The following is an 18078-nucleotide window of genomic DNA, read 5'->3' as shown; positions in this document are numbered from 1 at the left end:
CCTTTTGAAAACTTGAATGCAAGAATAAAATAGAAGCCCTTTTAATTTTAAGGTCATGATTTTCATTTAATGTTTCCTTCTATTTTGGCCAATACATTTTTTCACATTTTCATTAAAAACTGATCTATAACATATATTAATTGCAAACTTTTCAAACAATGTAACATTTTCTATGACCTCTCACATCTTAATTCCCTTCACTTACCTCTCAGTATTGGAATAGCCAGTATCAGTGGTTTAATGAATATTATTTTAGACTTTCTTTGACACAGAGTTCTCTATTTAATTTAAAAATCAATTATTTTGATTTTTTTAAAACGAGGAATCCCCTAATAAACATCTATAAGAAATCAATAAATGAATAACTGAATGAGCACAGATATTGCTTTGAAATGCTCTCTAATGATAGTAAGTTCCAGCTATTTTTTTTTTTAAATTTCAGCTTTATTGAGGTATAACTGACATACAAAAATTGTAGGAGATTTAAAGTGTACATTGTGGTGTTCTGATATACATATATTGTGAAAAGATCGCCCCATTTAGTTAATTTACGCTTCTATCACTTCACATATTTATCCTTTTTTGTGTTTTTGGTGAGAACATTTACGTCCTGCTCTCAGCAAATTGCATTACACAATATAGTGTTATCACTATAATCATCATGTTTTGCATTAGATCCTCAGACCATACTCATCTTACAGCTGAAAGTCTGTATCGGCTAGTCTTAACTCAGTGGTCCCAGCATATGTCACAGCAGGCACCGGTGGGACTTCACAGCCAAGAGACTTTTGCCATAAGATGCAAAATGGCTTGGCTATGCGATTATATGTCATACATTGAACAAAACTCTATGGATCCCCAAAGGCCACCTTTAGGTCGGGAATCCGCTCCTCCCGTCTGAACTCCTACACCCGAGGGGAAAGTTTCAGGCAGCTGGGATTTCCCATCTAGTTTCTACTTTGTGCATTTACACAGCCCTTTTGCATGAGAGAGGTAAGATCCATTAATCTTTACAAACTAGCTTGAAAATTAGACTCACGTTTTCACTACAGAATGTGACAATTTCTAAAAGAAACACAGAATTCAGAGTTAGACTGAACCACGTATTTCTGAATTTCTGAGCACCCAGCCCTCCACACTGCAAGAATAAAAACCACAGGAATGAAGCGACACATGCAATCATTTCTCCTGCTTAAAAAGCAATGGACATATATTGCTAAGATTTACAAAGTAAATAAAAATGGAACTAATGAGTACATATTCATTAACATAACTGATGGATATTATAATCTTACCTGAATTTTATTTGTATCAATCAAGTGTTGTGCCATCGATTTTAGAATAATTGCGAAGAAGAACCAGGAATGCTGTTAGAAAAAAAAGACAATAAGAAATTTTATCATCCTATGGTAAAATAATGATAATTTTATTCTTTACAACTTGTAATATTATAAAATCTTTATCTTAAAATGTATTCTTTGAAGTTGAATGCATCAGAGAAATAATATATTCTCTATTAGGATTATCAAACCTCTAATGGCAAAAGTAAATGTCAAAAATTTCAGTTCCTCTGTCATCTCAAAGAATTTTAAAGTAAAACTAGATTCCAGTTTACTCGAATGGGAAATTAGAGAATAGTCCTGTGGAATATTTATTCACGGGGTGTTCTATTTGTTTCATTTAGCTAAACAAAACTAAACTTTTTATTCTAAAATATATCACAGAAAGACCACTCCTCACATCTCCAAGGCTAGAGGCAAGATCAAAAATGGAAGCCACATGTCGAAATATCTAAAAGTTCAACGTCAAGCTGTAAGAAAAATGATCTATAAAAATCGATGAACCCTGTCACCCTTCAGGGGCTGGCGTGAACCTCACACTGACAGCAAGAGAACCGTCTTTGAAGTCCTCACCTTCAGAACGTGCCTGACTGTTGTGGAGTCATTTGATTTCAAAAGACCAGTCACACTCTTAGTCAGTTCCTCGTGTATCGTTCTCTCCTTGCAAGCCTTGGTCTTGAACACAAACTGAAGAAAATCCAAAAAAGAGAAAAAAGTGAAATACTGTAAAAAAATCGAAGCTTCAAAAATTATGTTCCATGAATAACTTATAACTCAAAATTGTCTGCTCATGCCAGATTTTGTCATGAAATAAATGAAGGCCCGGTGATAAGAGTAGCACACACCTGGTCCTATTTAGGGCTTTGCACAGGTAGGGCCTGCGCTCCCTTAAGCTCTCCTTGCAACTCTTTTTGTAGAAATCAAAAGAAAGAGTCAGAGAACAATTTAGCAGGTTCGAGGAAACATGGAGGGCTGTAACCCACCTACTTAAAACACACTTGCCCTTCTCCTTCCTTCCACTGGTAACAGGTGGCATGGTAGCATTTCTTCATCCTGAAAGGGTAGAGCACCCACTCAAATAGCCAGGTGGGGAAGCAGGTGCCTTCCAGAGGCCGGTAGGTGAGCTCCCCCACGCCCAGGATCTATCATCTCATGCTTAGACACAGCTATCAAAGGGTTCATGAACGTTGGCCATCGGTAAGATAACAAATGCTGCTCACTTTTTTTTTTCTCAAAAGATTGGTTTTGGCATGTACCATGGAGTGCATCTAATGGTTTTAGTTTTCAGTATTTCTTCATACATTTATAAGAATATCGGCATTAATTTTCGCACATGTATCTCAAATATAAAATGCTTGTTTCCTGGATTATAATATTATACTTATGAGTTGGGTTTTGAGGTCATTTCTTCATAATAGCCACAATTCAGACTTCATTATAATTAGGAGTGAAGGCAGGGGAGAAACTGAAATCAGAGGCACATTTACATTTGGATCTATAATTATTTCTTTGAAATTTATAGCTCATGGACAGTTCCATCGTCCTGATGGGGCCTGACTTCTCCAAGCTTATCACAGAGGAAGAAACCAAAGCTAAGAGATATAGCAAACTAACTAAAATCAAGAGCAATACAATTTTTTCCCCTCATGGATTATGATACATATGAGGATAATGCATAACTACCTAATACCATGCACAGTTATTTAGCCCCAAGGGCATTTCGACTAGCTCTGAAATATTCCTATTTTAAAATTTTGGCTATAACACATCAGTGCCATGAATTGCTGGAAACCATGGCATTTCATTAGATTAATTTTAGACATACAGTTTTTGAAAAAGACATAGTCTATGTGTGCATTTGGATATTGTAGATGGGGTGAGTTAGCAGCATTTAGCACCATTGAACTTGAAATGGTGTTTAGTTTGCTTCTGAATAAACATATGTTGCATTGAATTTCACATATCTGGAAGACATCAAAACATGTATTGGTACCAGCCTATCAGCTTTCATTATACTCCTAGGTGTGGAGCTTAATATCACTCTATATGTTAAATAATAACTTTTTCTACCAAAAGTAAAAACATGGACTCCTTGGTCAAGGTCAGGCTGTCAGCCATGTTCTATAATGGGAGTCCAATCATAGAACCATAGAGCTAGATGTTCATCTGGTCCATCTCATCTCACTTCACAGATAAGAAAAATGAGGTTCAGAGAGGCTGACTGCTCAAGTTACCTATTTAAGCTTGACTAGAAAATAGAATCTAGGTTCTCACTTGCTAGCTTAGTGATCTTTCCAGAGTAAAGTTCCAATCAATTATATTTATTAGGCTGTATTTGTTTTAGATTTATGAAAATGCATTATAAAATATCATTAGGAATTATCAGCTTGAAATTCCACGTAGGTGTATTTCTTGATTTGAACCACTTCAAAGCAAGCTAAATAAGCAATTTCCTATATTACAAAATTGAATGATCTCATCAGGATATTTCAAACATCCTGGTTAAAAATAAAGACCATGCCAGGATGCATTTCCAATACACCTCTCAAAGAGTGTTACAGATAGAGTTTGAGAGTTGCTTTTAAGGTTCTTACAAGGAACTGGCCTTGACTCTCACAAAAGTAATCTCAACACCAGTGGGTTCTTAATGTAGTTTTCAACGATTTCGTTGGAACAAGGTACATAAAACTTGTGCTGAAACGGAGATGACTTTGTGTGATGTAGACTGGGAATTTTTTTCATCTCAGCCCCTCTGTAGGTTGAAATGGAACATTGTAAGCGCTGAGAGACTGAAAATTCTGTAGATGATTCTGCTGAATATAAATTCATCGATACCCTATTAAAGTAAGCTGTGACTCTTAAACAGAGAGCAAACTAAAAAGGCATTTGTAGGTGGAACTTGCTTTCTGCAAATAAATATGGATCTTATTGGGCAAAATTATACGGGGGAAAATGGTGGTGAAGTAACTGACTATTTTTAGCATATAGGGTATTTTAAGAAGGGCACACACTTATACTTAGGTATGTGGGAAGTCAGTAAACAGTTTTGGCAGGTAGAAAATATACAGGTATAAAACTGTAATGAAAAATTTCTCACTGATGGTGTCTCAGAGGAGTTCACTCTGGAATAAACTTTTGTTATTTTCTTTTATAGGAGATATATATATAGTTTCCAGCACAAAAGACCCAAAATTCTTCTCTAGTCACCTTTCTAAACATCTAAAATATATAGGTATAGGTATATGTCTAACCATATATATTAATGGAATATATTCTTTTAATTAAAGAGGTTGCAAAAAGACAATCTATGCATAGAAAAAAATAGAAATTTACATCCTCTATGCATCATAAAGTAATAGTAGGTATTCTTATTTATCTCTGGATAGGTTCCTTTTTTTTTTAATTCATGAAGGTGACATTTAGGCAAGAACTGTAAAGTGCAAACATCATCGCAAGTTCACTGGCATTAATTCACAGGCCAACTGGAAATGAGAATATAAACTTGACAAAGGACACTGGAAGAAGCAGTGCACACTGATGGAATGGGCGAGTGGTTCATGCCAGAGGATAAAGGACTTAACATACCAGAAGCAGGTACAAATATACAGTAACTGGGAAAATGAAATAATGCCTGAGAAAACAATAAAAAGAGCTAAGAAAACATTACAGAAGAAACATAGAGCATTCAACAAACCGACAGGAAAAATCTTCCTTAAATTTACACAGGAATTTCATTTATTTGTAATGGTGACTCTTAAAGGACAATACTTTAATTTTCTCCTTTATCTCTTTCTTTGCTCTTTCTCCCCATATAAATACTCATTTGCACATATACATTTCATTTATACATTTATATAGTCAAACAATACATTTTAGCCCATCAATGCAAAGAGCCAGAATTCTCTAAGGAGAACGCTTGATATTACTGTGGTGGGCACTAACCAGCTAAAGAGAGAAACTCCCCACTCATTGTAGACAGGAAATGAGACAAGCCACACAGCACAAGGGCATATGACCAACTCCCAGGTGGTGATTTCATACCTTAATGTATGACTGGACGGAGTGGTCCAGCTGCTCCTCGTGGCACTTGGCCACAATGTCAGTCAGAACCCTGGAAAAACAAAGCTGTTCAGCGGCCTTTCTGGAGACGGCAGTAAAATACCATTTGGTTTGTCATTGGAGTGCTCGTAAACTGGGTACTTAATAGTAAATGAATGAATGAATGAATGAATGAATGAATCAGTTTCATACTTCCCCTTGTCCTCCTTGTCCCCCAATACTAGGTATTTAATATCTATATTACCTGTTAGCTGTTCCCAATCTTGAAATCTCTAAACACTAAAATACAAGCAATGTCATATGGCTGCAGTATCACACTGGAGACTTTTGCTCAAGTCGCATTGCTATTACAGTCTGTGTGTTTGCTGACATTATCTTCGTGGAAAAGGGATCATTTAGTACCTGATTAAAACTTAAGATCTTTAACCTCAAATTAATTATCATATTTCATTTTTAAAAAGCTTCCTTCCAACCTAGAGGCACTATATGTATATGGTTTTGGGAAAAATTAATTAAGTTCAGACAGATTTTTTTCCCTCCTCAGCTGGGATAGGGTTTCTATAGCAGTGGTGACAGCTTGGTTTTTATTTTCACATGAACACTTCCAGTTGCTCCATGGCTATAGTGCTTAGGAATAGCTCAGAATTTCAATAGATCTATCAGCTGAAATATTTAGGAGTCTTGTCAACATAGACCCCACATACTTAGCTGGAAAGAGCACCCATTGAAGACAGAATTAGGGACTTTTAATCTGGGTCTCTAACTGCCTGGTTCATGACACCTTAATCTTCCAGGGGTTCAGGGCTTAACTTAAAAAACGAGGCTAAAGATTCTCATTTTAAAAGAGGCTATGAATATGCCTGAGGTAGGAAGGTACCGGAAACATTTCAATGGCAGGAGTAAATTTTTTTCCAGAATGCTGTGACTATTTTTTTTTTTTACAAATGAACATTAGGAATATATGATTCAATAATTAACTTAAGACACTATCTCTATAAAGGGGAAATTGTGACTGCCAAAGTCACCAGGCAGATTAGTAATGCTGAAAGAATGTAGTATAGGCAAAGTTGGAGAGAAATTAAATATTTAGAAAAAGAAAAAAGATCTAACGGGAAAGTGAAATGGTACACCCGCTCTGGAAAACAATTTGGCATTTTCTCAAAACCTACACATGCTACTCTCATATGACCCAGTAATTACCCTGTGTGTTTATCTCAGAGAAATGAAAACTTATGTCTATCTGAAATCTACCCCAAACTGGAAACAACCCAGATTCCTTCAATAGGTAACCTGTAAACATACTGTGGTATCGAATACTACTCAGAAATAAAAAGAAACGAACTGTAGATAGAAGCAACAACCTGGGTGAGTCTCTAGAGAATTAGGCTACAGACTGATACTAACATACTGTATGGTTCCATACACACACAGACACACACAGACACACACACAGACACACACACAGACACACACACACAATTGTTAAAATAACAAAATTTTAGCGATGGAGAACAGATTAGTAGTTACCAAAGATAAAGGAGAGGGCAAATGAGAAGGAAGTCATTGTAGCTTTGAAAGAGCTATATGAGGAATCCTTGTGGTGATGGAATGCTCTGTATCCTGATTCCATTAATGATAATATCCTGGTAGAGCTATTTATTATACTACAGTTTTACAGGATGTTGCCATTGGGGTAAACTGGGTAATGGGAGTCTCTGTGCATTATTTCTAACGACTGCGTTTAAATCTATAATTATTTCCAAATAAATATTTTAATTAAAAAACAAAATGTTCAGAAGTCTAAAACTAATGTAAAAAGTCAAGAATGAGAAATATTTAACTTTGAGATATGCATTCAAATGAAATGCAAGCACACACAGTTAGATGGCTGTTCAATTATAATCAAAGTTTTGTGTAATCGTAGATGATAAAATCTCTTCCTAAGGCTGTGTTAGGGATACCTGGTCACAGTTGTACTTATTTCATCTTCCTCATTCTGTACCAAAACCTTGAAGAGCTGATTCAAGATTATAGGCAGAAAACTCATGATTGCGTGAATTTTTTCCACATTCAATAAGTTCTGTAGTAAATGGACAGGAGGAAAAAAAGGCACAGATTAAACTCTAATGCACATTCCAATGATGTTTTTCAGAACTTGAACATGAACACTGTAGCTCCTCTATATCTGGCTTTAGTCTGCATTGCATTTACTGTGACGTGGGCATGGGGGGAATGTGGTAACAATACTATATTTAACTAACTAATTTAAAATAAATTGGTTTGGATTTTCAACCTTTTTTTTTTTATTTTGAAAACACCAATCTTTTTGTTATTTAGTCAACAAACAGAAAATATTAAGGAATCGTGAAATAAAATCATTTACTAGCTGAATCGCTGAGGCATTTAAAAATCTTCAATGACAACTACATCTTAGTTTGTTAGTCAATGAAAATGATCAAGGTCTCTTTCGTCCATTTGTCCCCTGGAGACCACTGAAGTTATCTGCATGTCACATTACCTTACAAGAGCGGATGAAATTCGAGGTAGGTGACTGAGACATATCTTTCTCTCTTTTTTGGCACTGTCGGAAAAACGCGTTCACATACGGATCCTGAAACAGCAAAAAAATAAAAAAAAAAGCGTTTATTTCTGATGACATGTAAACTGCATAACGATCATAGTGAAGGGAGGTGACCGTTTCTGTAGGACAGATGCCTCAATGTGCGAGTGCTGTAGGAGTCAGAGTGACAGACTTTCATTTTCACTAGACATCCCGGCATTGAGTCGAGCTACAAAGCCTGCTCTCTCTCCATGTCATCCTCGTAGGTTTATTTTCCTTCTCGACCACATGATGACAGCTGGAGAATTACTCCTTTTTTTTTTTCCCCCTCTATTGCCTTCTTTTATCTTCCTGTTCCTGCTTCTTCCACAGTCTTCTACCAGTTTTTCTTACACATGGGAATATGTACTTTTTAATATGCATCGGGACATATTCAGACTTAAAATGCCCAAGTTAGTCAAAAATTAGAAAGTCTACACTAACATCACGAGGTAACGCTGACTCTTATCCTTTGTTATGGGCTGGATTGTGTGTCCCCAGAATCCGTATGTTGGAGTCCTAATTCCACAGATCTTAGATATGACTATATTTGGAGATAAGGTCTTCAAAGAGGTAATTAAAATGAAGCAGATAGGGTGACCCTAATCCAATATGACTAATGTCCTTATAAAAGAAAATTTGGACACGAGGCACGTATGAACACAGGGAAACCACACGAGGAGGCCAAATGGAGAGGCCTCAGAAGAAATTAACCCCGCCGACGGCTAGAAGCTCAGACTTCTAGCCTCTAGAAATGTGAAAAAATAAATTTCTGTTGTTTAAACCATCCAGTCTGCGGTATTCCAAGCGAACTAATATACGCTTTAATGATATTTCTTGAAGAAGGTGGCACCTTGGAAATTCTCTAAATTCTGTGCGAAGGTTCGAGTTATGCAATCAGGAAGTGAAATTCAGAATTTCACTAAGATGTACTCTCTGTTGTTTCTCTGGTATTTGTCAATTCTAGAAGGGCACCTGTAGTTTGCATTCTCCTCAGCTTGGTGTGTGTGTGTGTGTGTGTGCGTGTGCGTGCGCGTGCGTGCGTGTGTGTGTACGGCACGTGTGATATTTGCAGTTTCACTTTATCCATTCACCTACTTGACAATTATTTATTGAAAGCCGATTATGTGTCAGGCCCTTGGCAGGCAGGGAGGAAGACTCTCTCCCTTCCTGTGGTCCCTCCATTACTCCAGGGGGATGGACAGGTGGCATCCAACGACTCCCCCACACGCCTATTTGATTACGATTAGGTAGATGTTCTGAAGGAAAGCAGGGTGCCATGTGGTTGTACAACAAGATGACTTAGCATGTCCGTGGGGTCAGGGAGAGGGAAGCCTTCTCTGAGGAAGTGACACTGGAGCCAAGAGCTCAAGGATGGGTAAGAGCTGACCAGGCCAGTGAAGGTCAGGGAGGCAGAGAGGAAGAGTTTGCTTTTGCTGAGTGTCAAAGGATGACCGAGTCTTGGAAGAACTAAGCAGAATGTGTCCCCCAGGGTGATAAGTGTGTGGGTGGTGGCAGTGGATACAGAGAAAGGTGAGTAGTGGTGTGTCACAGAGAGACCTGGGCCGTTTGGAGGAAGCCAGCTGCAAGCATGAAGAAGAGAACTCAGGGCATTATGAGATATGTAAAAGCAGGATTTGGTGGAGCATGGCCATTTAGGGGAACTTGACCAGGGCCTATGGCATCAGAGAAAAGATAGATTTAAAGAGTCACAGGTGTAGGACTGGAGAAGGGGATTAAATTTGGCTTGAAACGGCAGATGTTACTGAGAGAAATTTTGATCCAATATATGTGTGGTACCTAGATTATTTCCTTTTTTCTTAGCAACTAAATATGTGCCAGAGATAAAGCAGTATTAAGCAAGAACTGAAAAGTGGATATACAAAGAATTTAATAAGGAGAAATACATGGTCTATGTACCTATGATAATTTGCTTTATACTTTGCAGCTGGTGTCATGGAAGTTCCCACACTGCAGCAGAATAAGCTGCCTTGCCGCAGAAGGGATGAGTGCATGGTAATTTGACATGACAATAATTACATTTGGATTGCATTTTGCAGTTCATGAGATATTTTCACAGGTAGTTTCTCATTTCGATTCTCATCGTGATCTTACGTAGAGAGATTTCGTCGATGAGGAAATAAGGATTGCAGGGGTGAAGTGACTTGTCCAAGGTCACTGAGCCAGAAATTGGCCGAGGCGGCTCTCAAATGCAGTTCTGCTTGACCCTACGGCCTTCCCATTCTTTGTTTTTAATAGTTCACATTTTTTAACACGTGGGTGTTGTCAGTGGAAGCAAAACCACCTTCCGAGAAGGCTGTCACATTGATCAACACACATCTGGTATTTCGGTCTGCGGTTTTATGGAGCCTGGACTTTTACAGGTTAGGGCATTCTCTTTCTCCTGGGAGAGGATGTAATTATGCTGCAAACATTCTTCCTTTTCAATCACCTGCTCTTCTGACACCTTGTGAAATGGTGAGTCTCCTCTGTAAATACAGGAGACACCTCCTAATTCTAGGTATAACAGAAGATGCCGACAGTTCAGGGCGACATGCTCACCTGAGTATTCACTGTTGATACAACGAATGTTGATACTTTGAAAAGTGGTTTGCCACCATCAACCCATTTAATGTCACTCCCACCATGCTGCAAAAAAAGAGTTTGTTACTGGTACTGTGGCAATTTGAGAGAAAGCAAATGTTGTTTAGTTTATGTTAATTTGCCATTCTGAACCATTAATCTTACATTACTACAGAGATAGAAAATAAAAGATTCAAATACACTTGGCAATATTGATAAATGAGACCAATGTAGTATCAGGGGATCATTCTTAATAGATAATTTCTACGGGCCATAAAGTAAATAAGATATCTGAAAAATTATAGGTGTACTTGATTCATAACTACAATGGATGCATACACTAGGGTTGGGTTAATTTAAATAGCAGAAAGAAGATAACCTCATGCCATTTAGCTCATGTATTTTTTTCTCTTAAATTATACATCATTCAATACCTTTCCACTTGCAGAATCTTGAAAGCTTAAATAATTAGGAGGCAGGCTTGTAGCTATTGGGATATTGTACTCTTGAGAAGCTATCTGATCATGTTTCATTAGAGGAAGCCAAGCATATCCAACTGTACAAAGCAAAAACAAAGAGAAAACTTATACAAACCACCATGGTAAGGAGTAAAAATAAAGCGAATTATCATTTATAAATTATCACCCAAATTTTTAACAAATCAGAGCTTTTAAAATACTCTCCAATTCAAGTCAAACAGATGCAAAGCTGTTTCAGATCGCTTCCTGCCAGTACCTGATGTTTCCAGAACTTCCTTCTTTTTGGCATTAGCTTTTGCATTTATGTCGCAAGTGACATGATAAAAAGAAAACAGAATATGGTGTTTCTCGTGGAGTTGTGTTGGTAGCTCAATTTTCACCTGCAAGGAAAGAGGTAAGAGCTGGATTGAAATTGAAATCATTTGCCCAGGGTCAGGACAAGACAAAGCATAGGCACCTTGGCCTTTTAAAAAATTCTTTAACTGAAATCAAGGTCCACGTTTAACAGTCAGTGTTAGAAGTACTGACTTAACTCTCAATAAATCTCCATCCTGCTAGCAGTAATAGGTTAACATGTTGATACTTTTACTTCTTTATTGTGGTGAATGATGATAATTTAGAATACCTGGTATGTCTCATTAGATAATTTATGCTACTGTAGTATGGATTAAAAACACACATACACACACAAACGCACATGCAGATGTAACTGTAGAATATAAATAAGGCATGGATTGAGGATCTGTCATTAAGGGACATAAATTGAGTGAATAGTGAGTCCTTGCCTCCCAAAGAGTGTTGCATGAGCATCACTTGGGAGCTCATTAGAAATGGAGAACCTCAGATACCACCCCAGACATATGGAATCAGAATCTTCATTTTAATAAGATCCCCAGATAATTCATAGGCACACTGCTGAGAAACATGATGCAACTTAAGCACAGAATTTATCCCTTTAAAAAATAATAAAAAAGATATGTAGTATATATTGGATAAAATTTATATATTGTGGTAACTAAGTAATGAGGCGTTTTATGAAGAGGTCTTGCTGTAGCTATATCAAGAATGCTTCTGAATGAACAAAACATAAAATTGAGAAAGGTTAAGCCTATACTTAATGGGCATACTCAATGTTCCTGGAAAGAAGGATTTTGAAACCTTCTACATTTTATTGTGCTTGGCAGTTTTCAACCCTCTGCCACATACGTTGTCATTTAATTCTCCCGAGCGAGAGAATTATTGTGAAGGAGGGCCACACAGAGGTAGGAGCCGAGGTGAGAGAGGTTGGGAGGAGGCTTTGAGCCACTAGGATCATCAGTTCCCACTGCAATCCCAGGGTTTCATGTAGGGAAGCTGCCTTCCACTCAATATCAGCAACTACTGGCTTCCAGAATAGTCAAATCAAGCACTAAGGTGATAGAGAGCCACGCAAATTATCAACTGGCTTATTTATTAGGCTCTTTGTGCATCTATCTAGCTGGCTAATTTATTTCCACATTGTTCAGGAAAGGATTTAGTACATTGGTTTTCAAAGTGTTGTTTCTGGAACAGTAGCATCAGCATCACCTCGAAACGTGTTAGAAATGCAAATTCTCAGGCCCCATCCCAGACATGGAATCCAAAATCTGGGGTGGCGTCTAGTAACCTGCTTTAACACGCTTTGATTCTGATGCATGATAAAGTTTGAGAAGTCCCAAATTAGAATGGTTTGTAAGCTTCCATATTTTTTGTAAACCAGCATGCTAACCTGGTAAAAAGCCAGTGTATAGTTCAAAATATACAACAATTGACAATGCAATATAATAAAATTCTTTTTTTTTTTTTACCCAAAGTAATGAGCACATGTGAATGCAGCAAGTACTTGAAACTTCTAGTTAACTAAATATTAATGTAAACATTCTTCACTTAACAATTACTGCAAGTATTCATATTATAACTGTGCCTTGGAAGAATTTACACCCATTTTTGAAATTAATACAATCACTTTTCACAATAATAAAGAAGAAAATAAAGCCTTAGTTTTGAATCTGCATTTGCAGAGTTCACCAGGCTATTCATTACCTACATGTGCTCCTGTGGAAAAGCTCATGGCTTTTATAAGGATTCAGGGAAGCACACGAGAGCGAAGGAGATTAAAAGCCAGTTAACAGTGAGTTTTTTAATCTTATATGTCTACAGAGAATGTACCTTTATGGTGGGCTCTGCCAAGGGGTCAAACAATACAGTAAATATTCTATAATGCAATAATAGCTCTTTTCCTTAATTTTTTTTTAAGCATCTATCCTGAGTTTATAGGGAAAAAAAATCTAAGAGTATTAAATGAATGTGGAGGAAAGAGATAAGGTTAAGCTGGTCTGTGGTTCATTGGTGTTCCTTTAATTAGTTTTAAAATGACTGATGTGTAACAAGGTTGGGTAGGCAGAATAACAGCCCCCCAAAGATATCCTTTGTGTCCTAATACTCAGAATCTGTGAATATGTTACTTCACGTGGTTAAAAGGGACTTTGTAGGTGTAATTAAATTAAGGATCTTGAGATGAGATTATGCTGGATTAGCTCATGGGTCCAACGTAATCACAAAAGTTCTTATTATTGGAGCAGGAGAGTCAGTTACAGGAAATGTGAGGAGGGAAGCAGAGGTCAGACTGATGAAGTCAGTAGAAGGGGTCATGAGTCAGGGAATGCTGGCAGCCTCTAAAACTAGACAAGGCAAAGCAAGGATTCTCCCTTAAAAGCTCCAGAAGGAGTGCAGGCCTGCTGACACCTTGCTTTCGGCTCTGTGAGACCCATTTCACAATTCCGACCACCAGAACTGTAAAATAATGGATGTATGTTGTTTAAGCCGCGAAGCTGTGGCAATTTCTCATGTGACTAATAGAAACTAATACCGAAAAAATGTGATTTTAAAATCCCGGACATCATAGCAGCAGATTGCATTATCAGTTCTGGCCTTTGCTTCATGGCTAGAAATGAAATGTAATCACTGAAACGTTTGTAAATTACCGCTGACCCAGTGAGTTTTTTCTATGTGTTATGGCAGAGCTGTGAAACTTCAGGATCTGGAGTCACACAACCTGGTTTGAATTCTGATTCTCACTCATTAGTTATACACTCTCGGAGGAGCTACTTCTTTGAGTCCCATTTCTTTATCCATAAAATTGGAAGATGTGATGGTTAATTTTATGTGTCAACTTGACTGGGCCACAGGATGCACAGATAGTTGGTTAAACATTATTTCTGGGTGTCTGGAAGGGTGTTTCTAGAAGAGATTAGCATTTGAATGGGTGGGCTGGATAAAGCAGATGACCCTCCCGGTGTGTGTGTGTGGGGGGGATCAACCCATCTGCTGAGGACCCAAATAGAACCAAAAGCAGAGAAAGGCTGAATTTCCTCTCTGCCCGACTGCCTGACCTGGAGGGTAGATCTCCTGGCTTTGGTGTTCCTGGCTCTCAGGCCTTCCTGAGGCTCCAGCTGCAGATGGCAAGTTGTAGGACTTCTCAGCCTCCATAATGATGTGAATTGATAGCTTATTTATTATCTATCTATCTATCTATCTATCTATCTATCTATCTATCTATCTATCATCATTATCATCATTATCTATCTTCATCATTCTCATCATCTATCATCATCATCTATCATCTAGCTAGCTATCATCTATCTATTATCTATCATCTCCCCTATTGGCTCTGTTTCTCTGGAGAACCCTGTGGGGATTAAGTGAGATGATACATATATGGAGTACAGCATGGTGCCTGGCACATAATGAGAGTCTTGAGAGTTGGTGAGGGCAGGTCTTATTCCATGCCACGTTTAGAGACGAGGGAGTCCAAGGTCACTCAAGTTCACACTGGTTATGAGCAACAGTGCTGGCTCAAACTCTATCTATTCCTTTGTTCTTCCCATCAAGACATGAAATGCTGCTATTTGAGTGGTAAAAGCCACCTAATGCAATCTTTATTATATTGATCAGAGAAATAAAAGAAACAAAATTAGTTTCACTTGAAAAGAATGAAAACAAACAAACCAAATCACATTTTCAAGAGTAATTCTGTGCTGAAATATTTGAATTTGCAGCCTACTGTACTTCTAGAACAACCGTCATTAATGTAGTTTCTGACTCTTGGTTGAGCAAATGTCTGTCGAGGCATGTCCTTAGTCTGAGCTGTGGTCAGCAGTGAGTGTTTGTCCCTGTGTGGTATCTGGCCCACTCGCCCATCTGTGAGGAGCTGCTGGGGACCGGGGAGGTCTGGTCCTTACCTCGTCTGAGAAATCCGGGTTCTGGGAATGGTGCAGAACTGCTGTGTAGGCAGCTGAGGTGAAGAGGGGCCCTCCAGGCTTCCCATAAATACACTGTTTAAAAAGTTATGAATGGAATAATTATGAATGTCTGAAATTAACCCTGAGCACAGAAAAGAGGCCATAACTCTTCAGTAACCAATACTGGGATGATGATGAATTTTGTGATAAGTTGCCAGATTTAGCTGACATCTAATTAACCTTAAGCTTCTTTGACCTGTTGTCCTGTATTTATTATACAGTGGGGTGCTACTGAAAAAAAATTTGAAGGTTTTAATTCATCGTGTAGATATTACATCAACACTGAATACTTGAATCAGTTTCCTACCTAACTTGATTACTAGGACATAAGATCTCATTTGTTCCATTCTGAGTCTTGCAGGTTGGCCTCTTGAAGGGACCAATGGTATCCAGCTCTGGTCTAGAGTCTGAGGTGATCAGCTGGGTGACCACGAAGGTTGGTTAGACCCTGGCCCGTGATAAGCCAGCCCTCAACCAAGAATGCTGAGCTGGCAGGATAGGGCTGATTCCAGCCTCCACCATATTGAATTACTATTCTATCCCAGTTATCTATTCAGGCCAGGGGATGTGACATGGCACTTCTTAGTCATGCAGCTTAAAAGCTCTCTTAGCCCATGGCTCAGGGGCCCCTCTTCCGGTGCCTGTTGTATCTGTGCAATGATTTAGAATGCGATGAAACGGATGCACATACCTCTTTGCTAGAATTTTCTGCCTGAACACTACTCTAACAGGTCTGCGTGTTTGCTTGGTCATTGCCTTTGTTTGCTTGGCAACTGCTTTTCACTTTATTTTTTCTCTCCTGATGCTAATGCTATTGTGGAACTTGGAATCTGTGGATGCCGAGAGTGGCTCAAGACTATTTTAAAGAACTCTTTCTCTCTCCCCCGCATGATACATTCAATCACTCAAATTGATTATCGTTCTTCTGAATAATGCTATAAACCTTCTTAACACAGAGAACACAATAGGTACCCGACAGAGTGCTTTAAGAGATTATCTCAGATAATTGTGGGGATTAGCTAGAAATTTGTTTCATCCTTTACTATCTCGTTCCTCTGATTCACCAAAACTGGGAAGATCTGGCCACAGGCCACCAAAAATAATTTTCTTTTCTGTTCTATAGGTTATTTTATGTTGTTTGAAGCCCCTAAAATAAAAACAGTACATATCAAATATGAACCCTGAAAAATGTCATCCAGTTGCAGCTTTATCGGTTAAAAAAACAGCACAGTTCATACAAACCTCATCGTTTTATTGATCCTATTAAAACATGTGATCAACAGCTGGGATGGATTTCCCAAGCCATTCCCAGGTCCTAGGGCAGTTAGCCACACGCATCTTCCATACACACGAGCATCCCACAGACCCGCTGCGTGAGCCATTCGGCCAGTGTGCAGCAGCACCCCCTCCACAGGCCACACCAAGGCCAGCTGGGATGTGGCATTTTAAATCAAGCATGCTAAATTGAGAGGCAGGCGAATCTTTGAAAAGGGCAAAGTCTTCCAGAGGGGAATCTTTGCATTTATTTTACACTAGAATGATTTCCTTTTTTCCAAATCATGAAAAGCTAAGCAGAGCCATGAGACTGGAATTTCTAATAGGTCTAGTTAATGATGGCTATTAAGTCAGGTATCTTTTAGGAAATTAAAAGCGAATGTATTGAATCGTGCCCCTTTCCATCACACTCCAAGAAAAAGCCCCACAGTGGTGGAAAGAACCTGCCTGTCTCCTTTATGTTGAGTCCCCTCGCATTCTTGGCTTACCTTCATGGGCTTGGCACCTTCGTCATCGGAATTTTTGAATTCAATGCACACGGTTATATTTCGTGCCTGAAATTATAGCAAGGAAAAATGGAAATTGTAATTGCCTGTTATATAACACCAAGAAATAATACAAGTGCCTAAAATAAGTAGTTTCTAATTAAATCTGAAAAATGTACAATACCCAATACTTTCTTGTGACATTATCCACTGTGTTCAGAAATAGCAGAAGGATTTGGAGAGATTATTTAAAGGGGAAGAAAACCTCATATTGAAAGGGGGCAGGTGTATTCTTTTCAGAATATCTTAAGAAACTAAAAAAAATGTCTAGAACAAACTATTTAGGGCTGAATCAGAAAGGGTATTAATATATCATATAACTGTGCATCCTTAAATACTTTTAAGGGAAAACTCATCACTGTTTCTTATTAAGCATTTTCTTCAAATAGCTTTATTTTCCAAAGTGTTGAAAAAAATAGTAATTTGTATTTAAACTTTCAAGAAACCATCTTAACGTGCTTTAAATAGAGTGGAGAGAGAGGATGTCATCTCAGAAACATATCATACCTTGTTGAAACATTTCTGGCTATCATACTTGAGGTGCTTGGGGTAAATGTAAATTTGATTTTTGTATACTCTGTAAGGACGGCAGTACTTTGTTGAGTCATAAACAAATTCTTCCACCTCCACTGTGGGTTCCGGTTGAGCCGTCACGTTGAAAGGCTTGACGGGGATAAAGGACGATGTTACACAGTCTTTAAAAATCAGAAAATAAGAGTTCATCATTTAATATGATTGTTTTCAAGTGAACAACACTTAACATATTTTTAAATTAACCCACTCAAAATAGAAACTTCATACTTTTATACCAATTTATGTTAAATTATGCTAGCATGAGAAATTTATAGGAGATAGGCATGAAAGATAATTAAGCTATAT

General features: G+C 38.0%; 1 protein-coding gene across 2 annotated transcripts in view; it reads right to left on the bottom strand.

The window, feature by feature from the left end:
* DOCK10 (dedicator of cytokinesis 10) overlaps window positions 1-18078 on the bottom strand; it is a 137629-nt gene that overhangs the window by 44411 nt on the left and 75140 nt on the right. For both annotated transcript variants that reach the window (XM_006906662.3, XM_006906663.3), the window contains exons 17-27: window positions 17707-17894; window positions 17143-17208; window positions 15320-15412; window positions 11317-11440; window positions 11016-11137; window positions 10561-10647; window positions 7918-8010; window positions 7361-7479; window positions 5382-5451; window positions 1914-2027; window positions 1296-1367 (exon numbers count right to left, since the gene is read on the bottom strand). In XM_006906662.3, coding sequence (XP_006906724.1) covers window positions 1296-1367; window positions 1914-2027; window positions 5382-5451; window positions 7361-7479; window positions 7918-8010; window positions 10561-10647; window positions 11016-11137; window positions 11317-11440; window positions 15320-15412; window positions 17143-17208; window positions 17707-17894 — 1148 coding nt within the window. The remainder of the gene's footprint in view (window positions 1-1295; window positions 1368-1913; window positions 2028-5381; window positions 5452-7360; window positions 7480-7917; window positions 8011-10560; window positions 10648-11015; window positions 11138-11316; window positions 11441-15319; window positions 15413-17142; window positions 17209-17706; window positions 17895-18078) is intronic.

This window comes from Pteropus alecto, unplaced genomic scaffold, assembly GCF_000325575.1.
Source record: "Pteropus alecto unplaced genomic scaffold, ASM32557v1 scaffold110, whole genome shotgun sequence".
NCBI classification, from domain to species: domain Eukaryota; kingdom Metazoa; phylum Chordata; class Mammalia; order Chiroptera; family Pteropodidae; genus Pteropus; species Pteropus alecto.
Note: the sequence above shows the minus strand (reverse complement) of the source record. Positions and strands in the feature narration are given on the sequence as shown.